Source organism: Parasteatoda tepidariorum, chromosome 3 (genome assembly GCF_043381705.1).
Source record: "Parasteatoda tepidariorum isolate YZ-2023 chromosome 3, CAS_Ptep_4.0, whole genome shotgun sequence".
NCBI lineage: Eukaryota > Metazoa > Arthropoda > Arachnida > Araneae > Theridiidae > Parasteatoda > Parasteatoda tepidariorum.
Genome location: NC_092206.1, coordinates 56,676,176 through 56,698,885, shown reverse-complemented (window position 1 = coordinate 56,698,885; position 22,710 = coordinate 56,676,176). Strand labels below are relative to the sequence as shown.

The 22,710-nt window shown below is 25.8% G+C and overlaps 2 protein-coding genes and 1 long non-coding RNA gene across 3 annotated transcripts; 1 reads left to right on the top strand and 2 right to left on the bottom strand.

Moving 5' to 3' along the window:
• The first annotated feature begins 272 nt into the window (after window positions 1-272).
• LOC107437774 (meiosis specific with OB domains hold'em) lies at window positions 273-20,846 on the top strand. Its single transcript, XM_016049875.3, has 12 exons — window positions 273-863; window positions 4,041-4,172; window positions 4,261-4,336; window positions 6,444-6,636; window positions 7,448-7,548; window positions 10,661-10,713; window positions 13,558-13,653; window positions 13,735-13,818; window positions 15,164-15,308; window positions 15,453-15,645; window positions 18,434-18,520; window positions 20,754-20,846. The coding sequence occupies exons 1-12, from the start codon at window positions 707-709 to the stop codon at window positions 20,820-20,822; spliced, it is 1,386 nt and encodes a 461-aa protein (XP_015905361.1). The 5' UTR covers window positions 273-706; the 3' UTR covers window positions 20,823-20,846.
• On the bottom strand, window positions 7,165-15,539 carry LOC107437777 (uncharacterized). Its single transcript, XR_001583295.3, has 4 exons — window positions 15,421-15,539; window positions 12,873-12,947; window positions 9,653-9,836; window positions 7,165-7,574 (listed from the first exon to the last, which is right to left on the bottom strand). It is a non-coding gene; the product is annotated as an uncharacterized lncRNA (long non-coding RNA).
• On the bottom strand, window positions 20,836-22,624 carry LOC107437773 (transport and golgi organization 4). The gene has a single exon (XM_016049874.4). It carries the CDS (start codon window positions 22,419-22,421, stop codon window positions 21,006-21,008), a length of 1,416 nt encoding a protein of 471 aa, XP_015905360.1. The 5' UTR covers window positions 22,422-22,624; the 3' UTR covers window positions 20,836-21,005.
• Between the last annotated feature and the right edge of the window lie 86 nt (window positions 22,625-22,710).

Here is a 22,710-nt window from a genome sequence, read left to right as displayed (position 1 = left end):
ATTCAAAACAATAAATAATTGAAAACAATTAAAATTACATGTTGAAAATTTTTTTAATTACTGTTTTGTAAAAGTAAAAAGGCAGTGTTTTGTATTTCTTCAATGATAGCAAACGATTCTATAATACCTACCAATAAGTTAGCGAAATCGTTTTCTAATTTTCAAATAGAAACCTTACGAATTTAATAAGACTTATTGACATGTAACGGTCTAGTTTTTAATTGCGCCATTATTTTCCAAAATCTGACAATTTTTGATAATAAATTATTTACTGCGAAATGCAAAGAACAAATTTTCGTCTTATACTGAATGACTGAAGCTACTGGTGACTGAAATGACGTTAAATAAGTTGGACAAAATTTAATATTTCGTCTTTCATATATTGAATCGATAGAAATTATAACTAAGAATTTAACCATATTATAATATTGCGTGTCAAACCCTTTTAAAAATAATACACGAAAATAAAAAATTTCAAAAAAATGTACAAAACTAGGCTACTATTAATTTACTTTTAATTATCGTATGCTAACAAAAGATTCTTTAATTTTAGATATTTATAAGCAAATAAATAGTCTGCTTTTCATACCTTTGGAAAATGGAATTCGGCAACTGATCATTATATATTCCATTAAAATAGTTCGAGCAACAACACATCTCATATTTTCGAATCTGTAACATTGAAATACTTGAAATCAAATGTAAAATGGCATGGATTTCTGATAATTATGGATTCGATTATGATTGCGAAGTTACTTATCAAAAAGTTTCAATCAGAGAACTTTCATCTGAACTTTCTCAAGCCATTATATACGGAATAATAATAGCGAAGCAAGAAATGCGACGAATCGATAGCAGAAAACGTAAGTAAAGCATTAGTAAAATTTTTGTTTATTTTAATTCATTTTATAAATATTTCCTACTTCATTTAGAATAGATAATCGCTCTTATGAAATATTTAACAAAAAGAAATTTAGAAGTTATGTATAGTCAAAATTATTTTAAGAAAATTTTTGTTCTCCGATTTTTCGAAACTAAGTTTTAGTTGTTTTTTTGCATGCTGACCGACAAAACAGAATAGCCAAAGTTTAGTATAGAATTTTTTGAAACTTCGAATGTAGATTTTGTATAATGTTAGTTATGTTCAAAACAAAAACTAGGGTCTAGTGTAAGTAAGTTTTTATCATCATTTAAGTAAGAAAGTTTAGAATTTTTAGTTGGAAAAAAAATTAATATTGGACAATATATTTATATCGGTTTTATTGCATATTTGAAATTTTATAAAGATTTTGGTTCAAAACACATTTAACTATATTATTGATCTAGAAAAAAAAAATATTTTGATCTATATGCATTACAATTTGTTTTTGAGCTGTTAGCATGACAGAAATCTTTTGTTTTTACTTGGAAATAAAAAGCATTGTATAAATTTTTTAAAGTTTCCTTTAGATTTATAATTTTAGGACTCAATAAAATTTTAATTTAGACTGTTTTAAAAATAATGTTACAGAACCTGGTCAGATACCTTAATCGATTAATTTTATGCATTTATTATCACTATCTTTGTAATATGGTACAAAGATTTTAAGAAAATTGACACATACTACCCTATGAAACACAAGAAAGGCTATAGATACAAAGCTTAAATCAGTTTTAATAATTTATATAGGGTCTACTTTTTGAATTAATAAAAAAAAAAAAAACATTAGTAACTATGAAAAATATTTATTTTTCCCCCTTCGAATATTCTCATTTGTTTTGAGAATCGAATTTTTTTTTCAAATATATATTTTTTTTACATGCTTTGTTTTAGTAGCTCAAAAATCAATAAGTATTCATTCGTTGATTGGTCAGATTACAATAGTACTTATTATGAGAATAAGAATACGGAAATTGATCCTAACTCAATTTTGAAAAGGGGGAGGGGAAGACAATTTATTTGCTTTTGCTAAAATCACAAATTTAACATGCATGTCATTTTCTTCTTTTTACAAAACTCATTTACATTTCAGTATACGGCCAGTAAAATAAAAAAAAGGAAATTATTTAATATCTTTCGATGTAATCATGAAATTTACAAGCATCAACTCTTAATTTTAATGATTTAAAGGGCCACCTAAAATTTGCTATCACTATATAGAGTAGGTATTTTAAGTTACGAAAACGGTTACAAAAAGGTACTATCTCCATAAAAATAGAACTTTTGCTTTCGTTAAATATAATTACAAAATTCGTTTACATATGCATTTAACTACAAAAGAGAGAACATTTAATTACAAAAGAAAAAATTTCTTTAAAAAAAGTATAAAAACTTTTGTGTCATTAAACTAAGTAATTTTAAATTTGAATATCTAAAATTTTAATTAGATAGGTTAAACCTTAAAAGTACGAGTATTTTTGAGTTATTACTTCGACAGAAATATGTAACAGATTTTTCGGATTTTAGCATTGACATGATTTACCAAGATGTTAAAATTTTTAGCTTTTAATTTAAAACTTTCTATAATTTTTATCTATTTTTAAACTTGATAACTAAAAATATATATTAATTTAAAATTATTCCTTTTCTAAACAATTATTTGATGTTATCTCTTCTTACATATTTAAGATCAAAATCCTAATCTTTAAGGGGGGAAATTATGTATATAAAAGAACATACAATTTCGAAATTTAAATTCTCGTCTGCGTAAACCATTACATATTTAAAACAAGCTTCTGTCATTCTCATGATTTGCGCAAATCTGATTATTAGATTGAAATCTATTGAGAGTGTTTTTAATTTAAATTATTTTATTTTTAATTTAAATTTCATATTCATAAAATTTTCTTACTTTTATTTATTTTTAAATCAAATGTATGCTTTATTTATGCGAACGATCTTCTCATCAAGTCCAAGCTATTTTATATATACAAAGAGAAACTGTGGGCCCAACATTTAAATACTAGTAAAATTGATCTTATATTATTATTATATACATATAATAATAATCCCCTATAAATAAAAAATTTATTATTATTAAATTAATTTCAAATATGGCACCAATAAGAGTGATAAAAATAATAAAATAATTTTTCATATGCTAGGCATCGGATTCAGTGTGTGTCATGCCACTTTAAATTGCTCCATCAAAGGTCAATAGGTTTATTCATACAGATTTTTTAAAACTATCAAAATTTTATATGCCGTAACGTCAAAATATATTTTATGAAAGTGGATAAGAATAATAATGATGATGAAAACAGAAAATCAGTTTCACTAGATTCCTTTTTGCAAATAGTTTTTTTATTTTATTTAATCTTACTTAATATTTATTTTACATATGAATAATATTTGTTTCACATATCAAAAAAAAAAAAAAAAAAAGGAAAGAAAATTTTAATCAAATTGATAGTCAGTTTTCTTCACTCAACTAATTCTAGATTAAGGTAGTTAAAAATAATCTAAATTATTATTGTTGCAAATAATTTCAAACATTTTGATTGCTTCATAAATATAAAAAAAATCTATAGAAAGAAGAACTTCACAAGAAAATATATAAACAAGCATATTCTTGAAGTTTTTTTAAGAGAAAAATTCATTTTTGAAATAACATGAATCTTCGTGTCGAATGCTCAGGTACTATGGTTTAGTTAGTTATTCAAATTTTATTTTGGAGTAGTTTGTCTTATATTTCTATAAATTAAATTGGTAGATCAAATAAAATGCTCGAAGCAATATGAAATAACAGCATTGACACTTTGATTTCCATTACTAGCTAAATAAATAAAAACGTATGTTAGTCGAATTATTCTAACACTGTGGTTCACTTGACCCTACATAAAGGGGAAAAAATAATAATTCAATAGATTTCTATACTTAACTTTTTAAATTTTTTTCCTTCTGTTTGTTATATTTTGCATGTATCTTGCTTTTGAAAATCGTTATAAGCGTTTCAAAAGTATTGCCAAAAGCAACATAGTTCGGTTCGGAATAAGTGAAAACATTCTTCTTACTTTTTGCACCTATCAAACTTCTTTTATTATTATTATTTTTGAAATAGAGCCTGGTACTGAGCGATATGTTCTTAATTTCACTCTGCGTGACTCTTTAACTGACACCATCAATGCTGCATGCTGGGGTGAAGAGAACGCTATCTCAAAATTAAGCACATCATTTACAATAGGTGATGTTGGTAAGAAAAAAAAACTTAAAATTATTTTAATTCTTAAACTTATCAAGTGCTGATTGAAAAGATCTCAAATTCTGAATATATTTTACAGTCAAGATAAGAAATCCTCAAATAATTGAGAGACAATCAGCTGCATCAGATGAAAAATTCAAGCCATCAACTACAAGGTAAAAGTTAGATATACCTACCTACTTGTCCTTAAACATAATATTACAAACTAAAGAGAATAATATAAATTCTGTAAATTTCTTTCATAAGAAAATGTTGTTAATTAAGTAATACCCAGTATTTAATTGTATAAATTACAGATAAATAGATTGGACAAATTGGGAATTCTTCAAACGTTAATTCTTTGATTTATATAATTGTATAGATTAATTTATTAGTTTATCATACTAAGCCTGAAATATTTCAGTTTCTGAAATTCGCGAACTTAGCATAATAGCTAGTGAATTTGATTATTTTGCATCACAGTTACATTAAGATTAAATATACAGTGAGTTCAAAAAATTCGTTTTTCAATATAACAGCAAAGATGAAAATATGTTAGATATAAACACTTTCATCAAAAGAGACTTACTGTCAATTAAAGTATGTTAATGATTATTTCAGCCTTTCATCCCTTCAGTGGTTCGATAAATGAGTACCAAGCATGCTTGGGAACTAAACACTGGGGGTTCCGCGTTCGGCTGACCACCTGACCGGAACATCTGCTCCTGCACACCAGAGACCAAGGTCAAGAAAACTGAGATGGGCACAGTAGGCCTTGGCCCTCTATGGGCTGTCACGCCACTGAGTTTAGTTTAATGATTATTTAGCTCCAAAAAAAAATCAAGAAATAACTATTTTAACTAAAATAAAATTTAAAAAATTCATATTTTGAGAAAATATGAATAGAATATTATAAATAAATAATGCAATGCGGAAAAAAAAATGAAACAACGTTTGATTCATGAGATGGATTTTCAACAAGAGACACAACAGTGTTAGGGTAAATTTCTCTTGAGTCAGTTATATCCCCAGTTTAGAAATCACGTATAAAAATCGGATTTCAAAAGAAAAATGAATGAATTTTTTTATCAAACTCTTTTCGATTCCATAGAAATAAAGCAATCTGATAAAAAAGCAATTCGAATTGTAGGCCTTAAATATAATATTAGTGCTGATGATATCTTAAGTGGAAAATATTAAAATTGGAAATGGGACATAAAAACGTTCTTCTCTGAATAATTTATTCCAATTTTCAACTACCAAAATATGATATGAAGCCATAGTCGGGAAAACATAGTCCTAATATGTAGCTTAATCAAGAGACTAGATAATTGTCTATATATATGCCCATATTTGTAATGGATATATGATTAATGTTAATATAATTTTTTTATGTATTTTGCCATATCTCTGTATGAATAAGACTTTTTTTGTTTTTGCATGCAATTACAAAGCTTGTTTATCCAAACACATTAAAATGTAATCTCTCCAAAGTACATTTTGATACATACTCATTTTTTATAACTACGGATAAGACTTTTACAAATGCACAAATATGTACTTAAGTGAACAATTACAAAACCAACTTAACCATGCCAAGTAAAAAAAATTGTGACTAAGATAATTCTAATTGAGCATAAAACTATTTGCATGACCAAAGTTCTACTTTTTTTCTGTTTGAAAAAAAATGCATCCTTTGATTTTAGTCCCTAAATAAATAAAACTATTAATTTATTTTTCTCAATTAAATGTGGCATCTATGTTCATTTGTTAATGTAATATACCATTTTTTTATTACTTTACAATAGTAATTATAAATAACTTATTTCTGACCATTCTACTAATTAAGCTGAAACTTGTGAAAAGTCACGTTTTTTTAAATTTATTTAATCAATTTATTTTTTGCTTGAAGCATGCTTAATTATCAACGCTTCTAATAATAATGAGCAATGTAAGTCTAAATATGGCATTTATTTAGCACATTCACTGTCATTAAAAAACATATTGGATAGCACTTTTTACTATTTCTGAAACTATTGTTTTTAAGTACTGTTTTTCAGCCTGTGAAAAACATTGAGTTTTTATTAAAATATTTCTATATAAGATAAAGTGACAAAGTTAGTTACTAATAGCATATAATTTTCATAAATGACAATAACAAACATTTTTTTTTTACTATTATATAATAAATTTAGTATGTCATGTTTTATTAGCATATACTGTAGTACATAAAAAGTAAATTGCAAAACTATACTTCTAAATAATTACATATGCATTTTGCAGTCATTATCAACTTAACATACACCCTTTGTATTCTGAAATCACTGTATGCCAAGCAGATGAAAGAAGAAGCTATGAAAAATTCTTACATTGTTCCACACGTTCTATTTCTGAAATAGTAAGCTTAGCAGATGTTGTTTATGATTGCCAAACAGCAGAAGGACTTATTATCAATCTGCTCGTAGCAATCAGAGAAGTAAGTAAAATTGGAACTTTTATGCTCAACTGATTAAAACTGATTATATTCATGAAAATCATCATTGATTGGTACAATATCAATAAAATATTTTTTGTAAGCAGTAATCAATTTTCTTCTAATTTTTCTCCACAAAAATTTTCTAAATTTTATTTTAAAGCCTCTGACATATCTTCATGCCATAGCTGACGAAAGACAAAACCATCAATTTTTTTTCCTTTTCTATGTTAAATTGCTTGCTTTTAAATCCTAACTTGTATTTGTACCTTCTTCACTATCATTAATATAAAATAGTAAACTGATCCATTTTTAATTATTATAGTCCTTGATCTTACATAGAATATACAAAAATAATTTAGCAAAGCTTTGATCAAAATAAACGCATATAACTTTATTCATGATACAAAGTAACACAATTTTAATAACTAATTCGCTGTTACGAATCTTAATTTTAATAACAGAAATGAACTTAAAATGAACTTTTGAACTTAAAATCTTAATTTTAAGTTCAAAAATGTAAGGTATTAAGGTAAGAGATTTCTGCAAATAAAACTTGATATAAATTCTGTTCATACTCATGATATGATATCTATTAATTTTTATCTTTAAAACATATCTACTTAAATACATATAAGTAAAATACATTGCAATATAGTTCTTTGATTTAAAGTTGACTGATGAAGATATTTTTAACAAGAGATTTACAAAAGGGAGAAATTATAATTGAACTTTCTTAATAATTTACACAAACCTTTTTTCTCTCATTTTCTTTAAAAAAAATATATAGATTCTATAAAATTTCGTTTTTCAGATTGGAACAGTGCAAAATGTTAAAACTAAAGATGGAAGAGAAGTTAAGAAATTTCAGTTATCAGTGTTTGACCAATCACATCCTAAGTTCAACATATTGATGTAAGATTTCTGCATAATTTCATTACCTAAAAACAAAAATAAATAAATTTAAGTGGAACATAAACTAGAAACAGATAGAACATAAATAAATAAAAAAAACTTACTTTTTACACTTAACATAAAAAAATTAATAAATTTTTTTTTTTTAAATATTAATTTAAAAAATCATATAGATGATTTAATAATGTCAAAGTTGTAACTAAAGCATAAATCAAGCCAATAGAATTAATTTGGGAATTGTAAAGTTTTTTTTTTCCTTTTGTAAACTGAATTGATATATAAATTTAATTCAATTGGTTGTTTGTTACTAAATTTATTGAGCTAGTTTATTTAGTTAAATACGAAAAAAAAATCGCATTTCAAAATAGAATCCTTAATTTTTTCTGATAATAAACACTTTTAACTCTGTTAATTAATGCATATTTTAAATTTATGATATCTATTAATTGAGAGTCAAAATCTTGCTTAAGGGCAGTATATTATAGTCTTTTAACTAATTGAGTATTTGCAACAGCTGAAGATTCATCTATTGTTCTCCCTAGAGAAAAACTAGTTTTTCTCCTTGCCATTCAATGAAATGTTGTGTTTCGAGAAAAAAAAATTCTTTACCAATGTGCTGAAATGGCAAAACATTCAATTGGTTACAATTAATTTTCGGAAATGGGATTATTGCCTATAATAATCTTAGACAAAATAATATTGAGAAATAAAAACTGCTTAAAAAATAAATGTTAATGACACTTAGAATATTCCCCGTAAGCTTTAATTTAAAATAAAGGAACTACAAACAACTAATTGTGATGTTTTATAACTACAAATTAGCAGAATTTCCGTTAATCATACAGGGTTAAAATAAATATAAACAATCAATAATTCGGTGCTAAATAATACTTAAATCAAGCACAAAATTAAAATACTTAAGACTTATACCAACACAATAAATAAAACTAAAATAATTCCAATAATATTTATTTATTATTATTTGCCTTTTCCGGTAGCTTTACAGTATAAGATTGAGCAAAACACATTTTTAGTAGTTCATCCTATCAAAATAATAAGGATTAACTATATTCAGTATCATTTGGCTTGATGCTGTAGCTCAAAGTCAACTCATGACAGTTAAAATTTACTACAATCTAGCAATTTCCTCTAGTGCTTATCACTTTCGAAGCACAGTAAAAAATCTCTTTTCACAGAAGTTATTCTATCATACTACATACATACCAAATATACTAATATTATGCATTGTACCTTTATTAATATATTTGCTACCTATTATGTCGATTTTTGACAATTTTCAAATGAATTTGTAACATTTCTTCATTATTTTTCTTTCTTTTCAGAAAATAACTTTTTTTTATTCCAACTATCGTTGATTTTAAATTATTTAGTTTTACAGAAACACATTTTAAAGGCATAACTATAAACAAAATAAACATGTAATTTCAAAAAACTTAAGACATACAAATTTGAAGAGTTGCATGTGCTACTTGTTCACATTAATGGTTTAGTTTATCTGATATAGCAAATAATACTTAATTAATTATTAAAGAAAGGGCAATAAACTCTTTTTTTAAATCATGAGAACTATAAACTAGGAAACATCAATATTCTTAACTGTTTATTTTTCAATAATATAAAACATCTTTTTTAAAATTAAAACTTATTCTTTTTCTAACTATGATGAATTCAAGGGCAACTAAACTTAGGATACAAAATGAAAACAGCGCTTTCAATCAAACCACAAAAGTTTTGTAGGTGGTGCTTTTCATCAGATTGCCATATTCTTCTGCCTTTTGATATATGACAGTACATCAAAATAATATTATTAGCATGTTTTAATGTTCCGACCACTTTGGGTGACTTTTTCATTAAGAACTTCATAAACTTCCTGTCTAGTTAGTTCCTCCTTTTCATTTAAATTACTTGAAGCTTGAACTTTAAGCTGTAAATATATTGCACAGGATGAAAGAAATTCTCCATGAGTAGTTCTTAAACGCACTAATCTACTAGTTCCATCTTTATCTGAGGAAATATAAATTACACAATGGCTAAAATTCACATTTTTGATTAAATTCACATTTTTCATTTAAAACAATATTACCAATTTGTTTGGATTTCTCTGGAAGTTTCAAAGATTGTTTGAGCAGCACTTGACCAAAGTACTCTATTCTAAATCTCTGCCTCAAATTTTCTCCTAGACGTTGATATTGAATTTGAGAAATTTCCTTTATCTATATGATTCAGATCAGGCACTTTCACTTCTTGAATAGGTTGATGGAACATTTCTGGAATTAAAGACCGTAATCATATGGATAATCTAATACTTATATAATAGGAAATTCGCATTTATGTAAAAATTAAAATTGGCATTTTTGTGTGTCAAACTTGCATTACCTAATATGTGCCGTAGTATTTTCTTCAGACTGAATAAGGCGCTTCCAAAAACCTCCCTATTAAGCTGTGGGAGAGTTGAAAAAGTTATTTGTGCTAACAAAATCACTTCTATTATTGCTCTAAACGACTAGAAGTTGTTCCCAGCATGCTATAAATCTTCTTAAGCTCAATAGGAACGCTTTAGTTAATAAAGACTGCACTAGCTCTAAATGAACAGGTCTAAAGACAGCACAGATTTATATAGAACAACCCATATTTTGGCTCCGACCCTCAGAACAAGTGGAACAGCAAAATCAACACCACAAGTTTTGAACATTGATACATCTCTGATTTTATCTTCTGATAGTGCAACGGGATTATACCTTCCTAAACGTCTAAACACCAAAATGAGATACTGGTGCTTAGACACTGATTAAGGTTCTTGTTCATAGAATCAAAACTATAGTATATCTATTTCTGTGCTGTCATTATTGCTTTAATAATAGATTATATTGATACATAACAAAAATTATTATACACATAGAAGAAGAAATAATTATTAAAGCTTTTGCTTTTTTATAAGAGTAATCCATTTTAAATTGATATAATAATAAATAATTTGTAATATGTTTATAAAAATTACTACAGTCTCATTATTGGGCTTCTCAAAATACATCACTAGTGTAATAAGTTTTTATTAATGATATCCCGAATAACAGCTTCCTTTTCTTTACAGATGGGGAGAAGAAACAGCAAATTTCATTATAAAGTATTGCCAAAAGAGAAGTAGTAAGAAATGCACAGATTATAATTTTAATTATTAAAAAAAAAAAAAAAAAAAAAAAAAAAAAAAAAAAAAAAAAAAAAAAAAAAAAAAANGTATTTATAAATAACCCTCAAAACTTAAACTTATTTTTTTACAAGCAATAATGCAAGTTAATGCCTCTATAGCAGAACCTTTGTGTGTTAAAAATTAAAATGCTGTTTTAAACAATTCTATAGCTTTATGATTATGAAATAGGTGCCTTTTTTCCCTTTAGTGACATTAAAAATATAAAGAGTACTTTTGTATAATCAACTTCACATTTATATGTTGTTACATTTGCAAGAAACAACTAGCTGTATAGAAGTTCAAAAGCAAAAGATATTAATACAAAAAAAATACCCCTATATTGTGTTTAGAAACTATGTGCGAGAGGTTTATTAATTAAATAATCCTCTTTTAAAGACAAGAGCATCGAAAGATATCACTGCTATAGACAATAACAAGTTCATATGCTTCACAAAATTGTAATTCCATATCAGTTGCAAGATGTTTCTGATCTGTTATACTGTTAAATTTAACATCACTACTATAATCTCTAGACACTTTACAGCAATCTGCTCTGCCTTACCAAATAACTGATACATTAACAGTACCTTGCCCAGGACAATTTTTAAGTGGATTTAATCTACTATGGTTGTAGTTGTATCCCTTTCACACAATGCTTCTATGAAACAAAGGTTTTTTTACACAGATTATTTTCATGAAACAGTGATTAACAGTTTAAAAAAAAATTAAACATTCCTCCAATTTACCATTTGACCATGAAGTAGTTTATTTTAGTGGCATTCAGAGATTTCAGTAAAAGAGCCTGAAATACATCTACATTTAATGTAATCTTGAACTTTGAGTAGAAATGCTTCATAACATGCAGATAAATATTTATGAATATTTATGCTTCATAACATGCAGATTAATATTTATTATCATTTTAAATTTGACTGCAATAACAGGATTAAATGCAAATTCACAGATATATTAAAATTATTAGACAATATACCTTATCAAATATTTTGTGTGAGAAATTTTAATTTGACTTCCTGTTATTAGATGAATAAAAGTTTAACAACTAGTCGAATATTTTTAATTCCTGATTTATCTGTCATTTTATCAATTTCTAAGCAACTTTCCTTTTAACTGAAAATCTCAACAATTTAACAGTAAAAATTATTATTTTTTAAAATAGTTTTTCATTTAGATGAAGCAAACATAGAATTATTTCTATAATTTTAAAAGAAAATGGGTAGGTTTTATTATTAATACTTTCTTTTGTAGCTTTAACAATACTTAATTCTCTTTGTATTATTAATTCGTTTAAAGATTTAAAAATGGCAAATAGTTAAAACTCTAAAGCTTTTGATTTTTATAAAAGCTGGAAATATGAATACTTGATATAATTTAGCAAAATATCAATTAAGCTGATAATGAATTTAATTTTTTTGCATCAATCATTTTAATTATTTACTGATAAAAAATTTTATAAACCAACCAAGCAAATTATTCAACCTCGTCAAATACTGAATAATAACAGAGAATTCACTTTATCCCTAACAGTGAAATTACAGTAAAATAATACAAATAATACATCTGAATTTTTATAAAAGGAATTCAATTCTAAAATTTATGCAATAAAATCTTAAAATAATCACAAGATTTCAGTCAATGAAAGATATTTGGTGGTTACAGTAAAACTGGAAAGAAAGAAAAAACAAGAATACAAACAATATTGATGGAATGAAAATTAATTTTAGCAAACAACTTATTGAAAAAAGTTTTTTAACAGTCCCTTGACAAATAAAAAAAATCTGATTAGATGTATCAAGGAATAAAAAAAAGATTACTAGTCAAATATATAATATAAGTTAAATAATAGTATAAAGTCCACACAATCAACATTTCGTCATTGCCTCTCTTTCTATTAATTCATAAATTTTGTATACTTATTTACATAATTTATGTTACAGAAATATTATCATTTAAATTTTATTCTAAATGTATCGACATTTAGAATAAAATTGAAAAGATAATATTTCTGTAACATAGATTTGAAATACAACAGTAAAATGATAAGTCATTTATCGACAATAATCTGATATTTTTAAGTGTCACGAAAATTAATGCTCACCTTTCAAAAGCAGCATAGATTTATTCAAGAATTCTTTTTTTCATTATGAAATTCAAATAACAAAAACGGTCAGCCCTACAAACATTATGGAACATAAAATAAATTATTAAAAGCATACACATTACAGAAAAACAACATATTCATGTCTATAAAAGTAAAGACATTATGATTAAAACGAATGTATTAGAAATGCATTATTTAAAGAATGGAAATATTTCGAAACTTTATAAGTTTAAATAATTGAAATTGCATTTGAATATTGATTGCAATTGAGTTTTATAATAAGATTGTCTTCATATAAACTAAAAACCATAAATATCTCTATCGATAACTCTATTCATTATTCTTAACTATAAAATATAAATAAATAAATACTTCATGATAATCATATTTTAAATTCAATATACAATGGAGAAAAATGATTTGGTTCAAATAGAATTTAAGCAATAAATAAAAATATATAAATGCTTTTTAAAATGATTGCTTAAAATATTCTTATCCGAATGCTTCTTTATAAGAGGTTTTGATGTAAAGAATTGAAAATTGAAAGACGTCAATAATAATAAATATATATTTCCTTATTATATTTTCATCATATAGTAAAGCAAAATACTTTTCCTTATAAACATTTACTTTATAACAAAAATAAATAAATCATGCATTGTTCTCTTAAAATTTCTTTCAGTCCTTTTGATAACTGATATAAAGATCAACTATAATACTTTTACGAAAGAAATGGCAGGAACTACTGGCAACATGACTATATTCACTCCTGATCCTGGTCAGTATAGCATATTATTATTTTGTTACAAGACATTTTGAAACATTTCAGTAATTTAATTTAAATTTTTTTTCTGTACAGATATCCCCGATGCTCGAGTACTCTATCAGTATGCAATGAAAACTGCTTTGCCAGCTGATAAAATAAAAGATTCCAACTCTACTGGTAAAAAAATTTTTGATACTGCAATTTTTAAGGCAAAAATAATAAAATAATTTAATTATTTTCATTTTATAAAAAAATTATGATTTTACTCACAAAAATCTAAACAATCATTTTATTTTTCTCCTGTCAACGAACTGAGTGGCACAAAAAGCTTTATCACTATAGCAGGTCATTCAAAAAGGAATATACAAACATTGAGTGCATATACAAGTAATATTTTAATTTCCTCTTTCTGTACTAGTTTGTATATTAGTTTACATATCACCAAGACAGAATTTAACAATGTTTAAATAACCTGAAATGTTATTGAAGAAGTCACACTAAATCTAGAGTGTAAAAAAATTAATATATATTGAGAAATGATATAAAAATCAGTAATATCACTTCATCTAATATATTTTGATTAGGCGAGAAATAACAGTTTTGGTATTCAATACTTTTTTTTTAAATAAAAAATAGACTTTTATATTTGGCAGCTTTTCTTTTAGAATAGAAAAATTTTGAAAACTAAGGAAAAAATATCACAGAAAAGAAGAAAATGGTGCATCAGTTGATTTTACAAAACTAATCTATATAAAACTCAATGCACAGTTTGCATGTGTTTAGATGAAATTTTTTCTCATATATTTCAAAAGAAAAATATTATTTAATAGCAAAAATAAAAAATAGAAATGGTTAGCTTAATGACGAAAAATAAAAATGAAGATGATAAATAAATAAATACAAAAGTTTCTATTCCAAAATTTTCTGCTGTAACTGATTTCTGCCCCCAAGCATAAAGTTAATGTATTTCAAACTCTTATGAATAATAACTAAATTTTTAAATTCGATAAAAGTCAAAAGATAATAATGAAGCAGATAGCTAAGAAAATAGAGATTTTATAATTTGAATAAAAACTTTGAAAATAATTAATTATAAAACAATTATACTTCCTTAATCATAAACAAGAGCTTTTTGATAAGCAAAAGGAAATACAAATTTAAAAAAAAAAAAAAAAAAAAATGAGCATTCAGCAAATGAACTAATAGATATTTAACCTCCTACGTAGTTAACTCTGGGGAATGTTCTAAAGGATTTTCCTAGTTAAAATCCACTTTTGCATAGAACAAAATGAGAAAACTGGTCTTTTTTCTTTTTCTTTTTTTTTTTAAGAAGAAGAAAGCTTTCTGTTAGAAGTTTAGAAAAAGCTGGAACTAATGCTTAGAAGGTTAATTAAAGTACTATGCACAATTTCAAGTCATTTAGAGAGCATTATAGGACTTTAAATGCTAGACTGATCCCTCAATTACATAATTGAAATAGGAGATTTTATTTTAAAAATACAAATTAAAAACTTCTTTTCAGACGTCTCAACAACATATACCATGGAGGAAATATTAAAGTTCATACATTCAACAGAAATGAACCTAGATGAAATTCAAGGAACAGTAAATGCAATTATTTCATTTTTTGATATCGACGGAACGAGTAATACAACAGCATTCAGATGGTAATACTAGGATATTTGTAGTTTTTCTTTCCTTTTTTAATTAAAAAAAACAAAAAAAAAAAACATTTGTAATATACACAATGAATAACAAATTGATGAAATACTTCATAACCTATTAGATAATTTGCTTCCTTTTTTTTCCAGTCCAAAATGTATGCAACCACTGCAAAGTTCGGCCGACAAATGTAAAGATGAAAATTGTGACATTGGAAACAGCTTAACAACTTTACCTGCTGAAGAAATATATAATTTCATAATAAGATTATCAGATCACTCAGGAAGTATTGAAAGATGTCACTTAAGTGGAAATGCAGCTAAAAATATGCTAGGAATTGAAGTATGTATATTACATAATGAAATACAGCATGAAATCCATTGTAAAAAAATTTCTTGTTGACAATTTTTTAAACAAGATAAGCTAAGAAATTTTTTTATGAAAAATTATTAACAAAAAGGGTAAAAAAAAGCGGTTTAAGCATTATTAAGAAAATTCTATGGGAAGCAATGAATGTGAACATCTGAGTAATTATTTCAGTAGCGGAGTATACTGAAGCAGAGACCTTACCAAAGTAGCACGTTAAGTCAGTATAATTATTTGCACCACCCAGTATATGAATTTTGCTTTCAATATGTAATCGATTCCCGTAATAACTGGTAATATCTGCCGTGTTGTGTTGGTGACCATTTCAGGTTTTTAATAAATATGTATTAAAGAACTTTGTTTCTTTAGCTTTTAGCTGTGCTGTAGAGTAATTTTTTTTCAATCAATTTGATTTTGTAGATAAAACCCTATAGTACTTACATTTGAAAACAACTCTAATTTAAACAAGTATCATTCACTTTAAAATAAAAAACAATTTAAAAAAAAAAAATTATTTTTATAGCACTAAAACAATTGAAAATTTTTATACATATTATACCTTAGACCAGTCTTTGGAGTAGTCTATGGTATGTGCAATAAGCATACATAAATTTCCCTATACATTATATCATTTACAATAAATTTTTATGTTTTCAAGAAAATTAAAATATTTGAAATATTCTGATAAATATTCTTTTGTATTACATATATATGATTATGATTAATTTTAACTTATGCAGGATACCTAAAAAATAATTAAGTTTTAATTGTTTGAATGAATATTTAAATTCAACCTGCTAACAAGTTTAAGAGAAAAGAACTCAAAACGAGTATTATCCCAGGAGCAAAATATCCAATGGTGCAAGATGTAACATATGATGGTTCAAGATACAAACATTGTACCATGTTGTACCTTAGACTGATTTTTCAAACTTTTCAAACTTTCTTATACATATTTTTCAAACTTTCTTATAAGTATATGAGAGAATTCTTTAACAAAAAATATTACATTAATGATTAAAAATATTAGAAAAGCATATCATTAATTTTAGCATAAAAAATTTAAAAGTTGAAATTGGTTCAAAGCACAACATACTCCACTATTTTTTCTGCCAGGAATCGTTCTAGAAAATTTTATATATCAAAATTGTCTTTAAAGCTGTATTTGCTGCAGTTTAAATATAAAGTTTTTTTTTCCTAATAAGGGATATAATAAGGTTAATAATTAATAAAGGTAAGTTTGAAAAAAAGATTGCCTTTTTCTCTCCACAAATATGCATTTATCTAATTCAATATGGATATCAGTTTCACGTAAATACTTATGAGTAACTTTAGTAATTAACAGGTTATTTCTTGAATTTTAAAACTTGCAGTTTAAAAATTAGTTTCAAATTAAATGTTCATAAGTAATTTATTGGTTGAAAATTATATTTAGTTACCAATATAAAGCTTTAAAATTTGTTATTTTACTATAAATAATAAAAAAAAATTATATGGATACAAATAGCAACATTTCAGAAAGCTTTGATCACTAACTTTCAAAATATCTTAAACATCCTCCAAGGGTTACTGTAATGGCAGCTATCACCAATTCAAAATAAAATTTAAGAGGATTCTAAACGAATTTAGAAACATAAAAAATTATGCAACAAAAAAATTTCAAGTTCAGGTTTTCTGAAAACATATTTGTAATATTTAACTTCAGTGACATTTAAATAAATGATAACAAAAAAAAAAAAAAAAAAAAATCTATAGTAAGTCTTAAGTATATATCTACAGTATAGCAATATACTAAATTTTTTTTTTCTTAAAGATTTCTATTTTTTAACAAGGATTTATCTCGGTAACTACTAACTAAACTTGGATTCGCTCCTAATTTAGACAGATAATTTTCACATTTTTGGTAAAAATCAGGAGATAAATTGTATTTTGAGGAATTGGACATTAAAAAATTTTTTAATAAATAAAATTAACATTAAATTAACAATTTAAACATTTTTTTTAATAATTAAAAAATAAGTATAAACATGTATCTATTTTTTAATTCCATTATACTTTTTTAATTATAAATTCGAAATTTGAGAGAGAACTACTTCAGTTCTTGGATTTATAAAATTGTCATGAACTTTAAATATTTTGTTTACAAGACATAAAAGCAATATTGTAATATTTGCTGGTACTTTTCCATTTTGCTGGTGCAAGTAAATTTAGCTATTCAATTTATTTTTTAAAAAAAATAGCCATCACATAAATTAAAAAAATTTTTTATTTATTTATTTGAGTACAGTGACTTTACATTGGCAGTTTTTCCACCCGTACTGACAAAACTAAAAAGCACTTATTTGTAGTAAGCTTTAAAATTACACTTAAATACATCAAGTACTAATAACAGAAACTAATTTCAAACTAAAAGCTCATAAGAACTCCAGATTTAGATCACTATGAAAAACTAATTTTAATTACTATTATCAATTCACTTACAGAATTTTGATTTGAACATTCCTCTCTGGACAATTGATAGCTAAATTTAAAAGATGAATTGAGTCAGTTTCAAAATGATTCAAAGAGTTCAAGATTTCAATTGTAATTACTCTCAATTATGTGATGAAAAAAATTAAATTTTAGCGATATCAGAATATACTATACCAGAAAAGTAAAAAATGTTTAGCATGTGCATGCTTACGAACATACGATAAATAAGAATACAACACATGAATACTTATTTCATATTACATCATAAAAATTCTTATATCTTTGACAATAGGTAGCAGATTTTTTGCGATTATCTGATGATGATAAAACCAACCTAAAATGGAATTTCTTGTTTGAAAGAGTCTCAGTACAATTTAAGGTAAGTGATACAATGCATGGTACGGCAATAAGTGAAAAATAACTTTTAATGTGCTAAAAGATGTTAGTTTTTTTACACGAGTAAAACAAAAATAAAAAGTTTGGATTTAAATAAAAATAAATAACAAAGTTTTTATAGTCATTTCTCATATGATTAATTGTGAATAACAAAACACTTAAATATATAAAAGTAATTTTACTCTTAAAATAACAAAGTTGCATTTTTTTCCCCTCTCTTTTTTTAGCTAGTCAGTTAAAAGGATTCCACAACTATGATTATTAACTATTATTACTACATTATCATTGGAAGCTACTTTCTCAAATATATTTTTATTAGATATAGTTTTATTTTATATAAGAAATTTCAACAATTTAATCTTCACTATTAAAAGGTGTTAAAAATTGATGTATAAAATTCACATTTAATACACTTTTACATTTACAGTTGGTTTTAATACCTCCCATTTTGTTCATGGTACCATTATTCTTGATAGTAATTTGAATTATAAGCAAAATTGTTTTTTTAACTTAAAAAATGTAGTGAAGTTTGTCCCTTTTAATATTTTTAGCAAGAACTGAATTTTTACTGAGCACCTCCACTAAGTAACCACTTAATAATTCCACATTGTGTTTTCATAATGATATATATACACTGTTATTCTTTCTTACAAATACAGAGCATGATGTAATTTCTGTTGAAAATACTATTATCATATTTTTAACTGTTATTTCAGTAATTAAATTTACAAAATAGCATATGATGAAGAGATTATGTTATTTATGCACAAAAAGATAATTATGAAAATGTTGAATAGAAGGATTACAAAAAAGCAACATAAAAATGTGTAAAAATCAGTATACCAATAATCAAATTCATTGAATACTATATTAGCCTAAAAATAAGGAATATTATTGTAACAAAAGTTTATGATTTGATAAACTGAACATTGCATTGAACTGAAAAATGACTAACTTTTATCATTAACACATAAGTAGTAAAAATATACTTTAATTACAATGTTACTACTTTAATTTATTTTTAATATAATTTAATTTAAACTGGCATTTCAAAAGAAATTAAATAAACAAATATTTCTCAATTAGTTGGTGTGAATAAGTGAAGTTACAGATACTTACAAGTCTTGAGTTAAACAAAATATTCTAGGAGAGTACTTCTTCAGTAAATTTACACTCTTTAGGACAATATTGTTCTGTCTGAGTTAAAACTTTCATTGTTCTTTATCATAAACCATTTTGTTCCCATGAATAGTTCTTTCACACTACTAAATATGGAAGAGAAAGCTCGGCGAACTCTAAAAAATTCAAGGATTTCTGAGGTAAAAATTATAAATATAATTTAATTTTACATATTTTATAAAGTAAAATATTTATCTTAAAAACTATTCACCTATCATCTTTTATGCTATTACAAAAAGTATAAATTATTTTAATTACAATTAATGAAAAAAAAGTCCAATATTTTTCAAGAAAGTAATCTATCAGAAGATTACAAAAATGTACAGTCAAGTTTTTTAAAATTTAAGTTTGATTTTTTTTCTTTCCACCTTGAGGTTAAAAATGTAATTATAAAAAATAATTTCACCTATTTTACAATCAGGAAAGTCACGTTTTATCTGCCAAGGTATTTTTTTAACATGAGTGGTTATTTATTTAGCTGTGACAGAAAGTTTCAGAATTAATAATTCATTTATTGCAAAATCTAAAAAAGATAGTTACATTTATTAAAATCAATATGTCCTATTCCTTAATTAACCTTTGACTCTAACTATGGATACATTATATGGATACAAATAGTTGTTACAAAAACTGTAACAAAACAAATATAACATAAAGTATTGCCATAATCAACAAAATTTAGTGGTAGCATATATTATGTTAGTTGTAATATATAAATCAACATATGTTGAATGTATTATTTTTTATTAAATTTAGCATTTTACAAGGAAATTATAACTCTTAAAAAAACACAAAAAATGGTAAAAAAAGAGCATGGTTTATCTTTAAATGTAACATTTAGCGTTAAATAAGAAGCCAATAATATATAATTCAGTACATAACTGAAAACAATATTATCCATAGAACCATATTATAAATTCAGCAAGAAATGTTAATAGTTAAATAGAAGTTTAAAACAACTTCTTTAAATACTCTTCATCAATATTCATTTGCTATAATCTATGATTAAACATACTTTTCTTCTCCTTTCCTTTTAGTTATCTTACTCTACAATGGGCAATGGCAGATACTTCTTTCGAATATTATCATGTTGTAAAATGGAATAAAAAGCAATAAACATTTACTTAAAAAAAAGGTGTTTATATTTATTATTTTTTTACATTCACTTCATACAGAAAATTCATATATAGTATTTTATGAAAAATCTTAAGTCTTCATATTCACCACACACATTGTTCTTTAATAAGATAATAACAAAACAGGAACAAAACAAAATTAAAAGTTATTATTTAGAATCGTTTTCTCTTTAGAATTTCAGGTCGCCAATTCACAGGATGAGTCTCTTCTGAAGCAGTCTCATCTTCCTTGAATATTTTAACTGTTTTATCAGCTTCGGCAGATAACAATCTACTGCCACTTTGGTCAAAAGTACAGGCAAATATACCAGCTTCACTATCAATAGATCCAGGTTGCACAGGTGCTTGTAAACGCTGGAAGTTATAACCAGTTTTCCAATCCCAAAAATACAATGTACCATTGTCACCTCCAGATACCAACACATTATCAACATTAATCCCCAAGCAATTGACAATAGCTGAATGTCCAGTAAGATTCTGCACAAAATTTCCATCAGGACAACGCCATTGCTTTATATTATCAGGAGCTCCTGATGCAAACATATTCAACCTAGGATGAATAAGTAATGCACGGATGCTCTTTTTATGATGGGTTAATGTCACTCTAGTCTTGCCAGCCACTAAATCCCATAAGCGAATCGTGCAGTCATGGCTACCTGTCATAACTTGTGGCTCAGTTGCTTGACACTGAACACTAGCCACTGTATTAGTATGGCCTGACAGGGTGTGTATATTAGCCTTGGTTCTCATATCCCAAACTCTTGCAGATGAATCTCGTCCACCTGTTACTAAAATATCAATAGTAGGATGGAGTGATAATGCATATACTCCACTAAGATGACCATGGTAATGTCGTATAACCTTGTTATATTCCAAATCCCAGCATTTCACTTGCTTATCTTCACCACAAGAGAATAAATAAGGTTGTCTAGAGCTTATTGCAAGACCTCTAACAGCACTAATATGGCCTGTAAGGGAAAGCTTCAATTTCCCACTAGCTAAATCCCATATCTTAATTATTCTATCATTTGAGCCAGTTGCAAACCAATCGTTTCCCGGTTCTACGGCTAAACAACGAACCCAACCTAAATGGCCACTAACAACTCTGTATAATTTCCAAGGGGGATGCCATTGAGGTTTGGGTAAGCTCGGCATTCGTCTCATTGTAAGAGCTTGTTGCTGTTGACCAGCTAATACTAAAGCTTGAGATGGTGGCATGGTTGGTGTAGGTAATTGATAAATTTCCTCAGTCCCTGGTGGAGGAGCATCGGTTTCATATAGCTCACGCCCTTCAAATTCATTCATAGTTGTTCGTCTTTCGTAATGAACGGTTTGATTCTCATCATTTTTAAGATTCTCAGAATCATTTTCAGATTCTTCCAAAAGTTTCTTGTTTTTCACTAGATGCATAACAGGCCCAAATTCGTCTCTAGCTTTAATCATCATCTTTAGCTTATCACTTTGCTCATTCGGTGGAGGTGGATTAGCCTGATCGGCTAAAAACATGTCATGAGTTCGTTTCAGCGATCGGAAAACCAATGTGTGAACCGAATGTTTTTGTACATCCATGTTTTGTACTTTATAAAATAATTAGAAGAAAGTAAAAGGCACACAATCAAAAACCGTAAGTGCAAAAAAGTACATAGAATTTAAATTAAACAATATTAAAGAATAATATAAGTGAAATAAAATTTAATTATGCAAACAATGTGAAGTCTGGATCACCCGCTGAAAAACAACAAGGTAAACAAGAAAATTTATTTAATGCAGTTGCAGTGAAAAAAAGTTGTTTAACAAAAAAAAAATTGGATTTAGAATTCAATTTTGTGATTGGTCCACATGCGTTGCAACAAAGCAG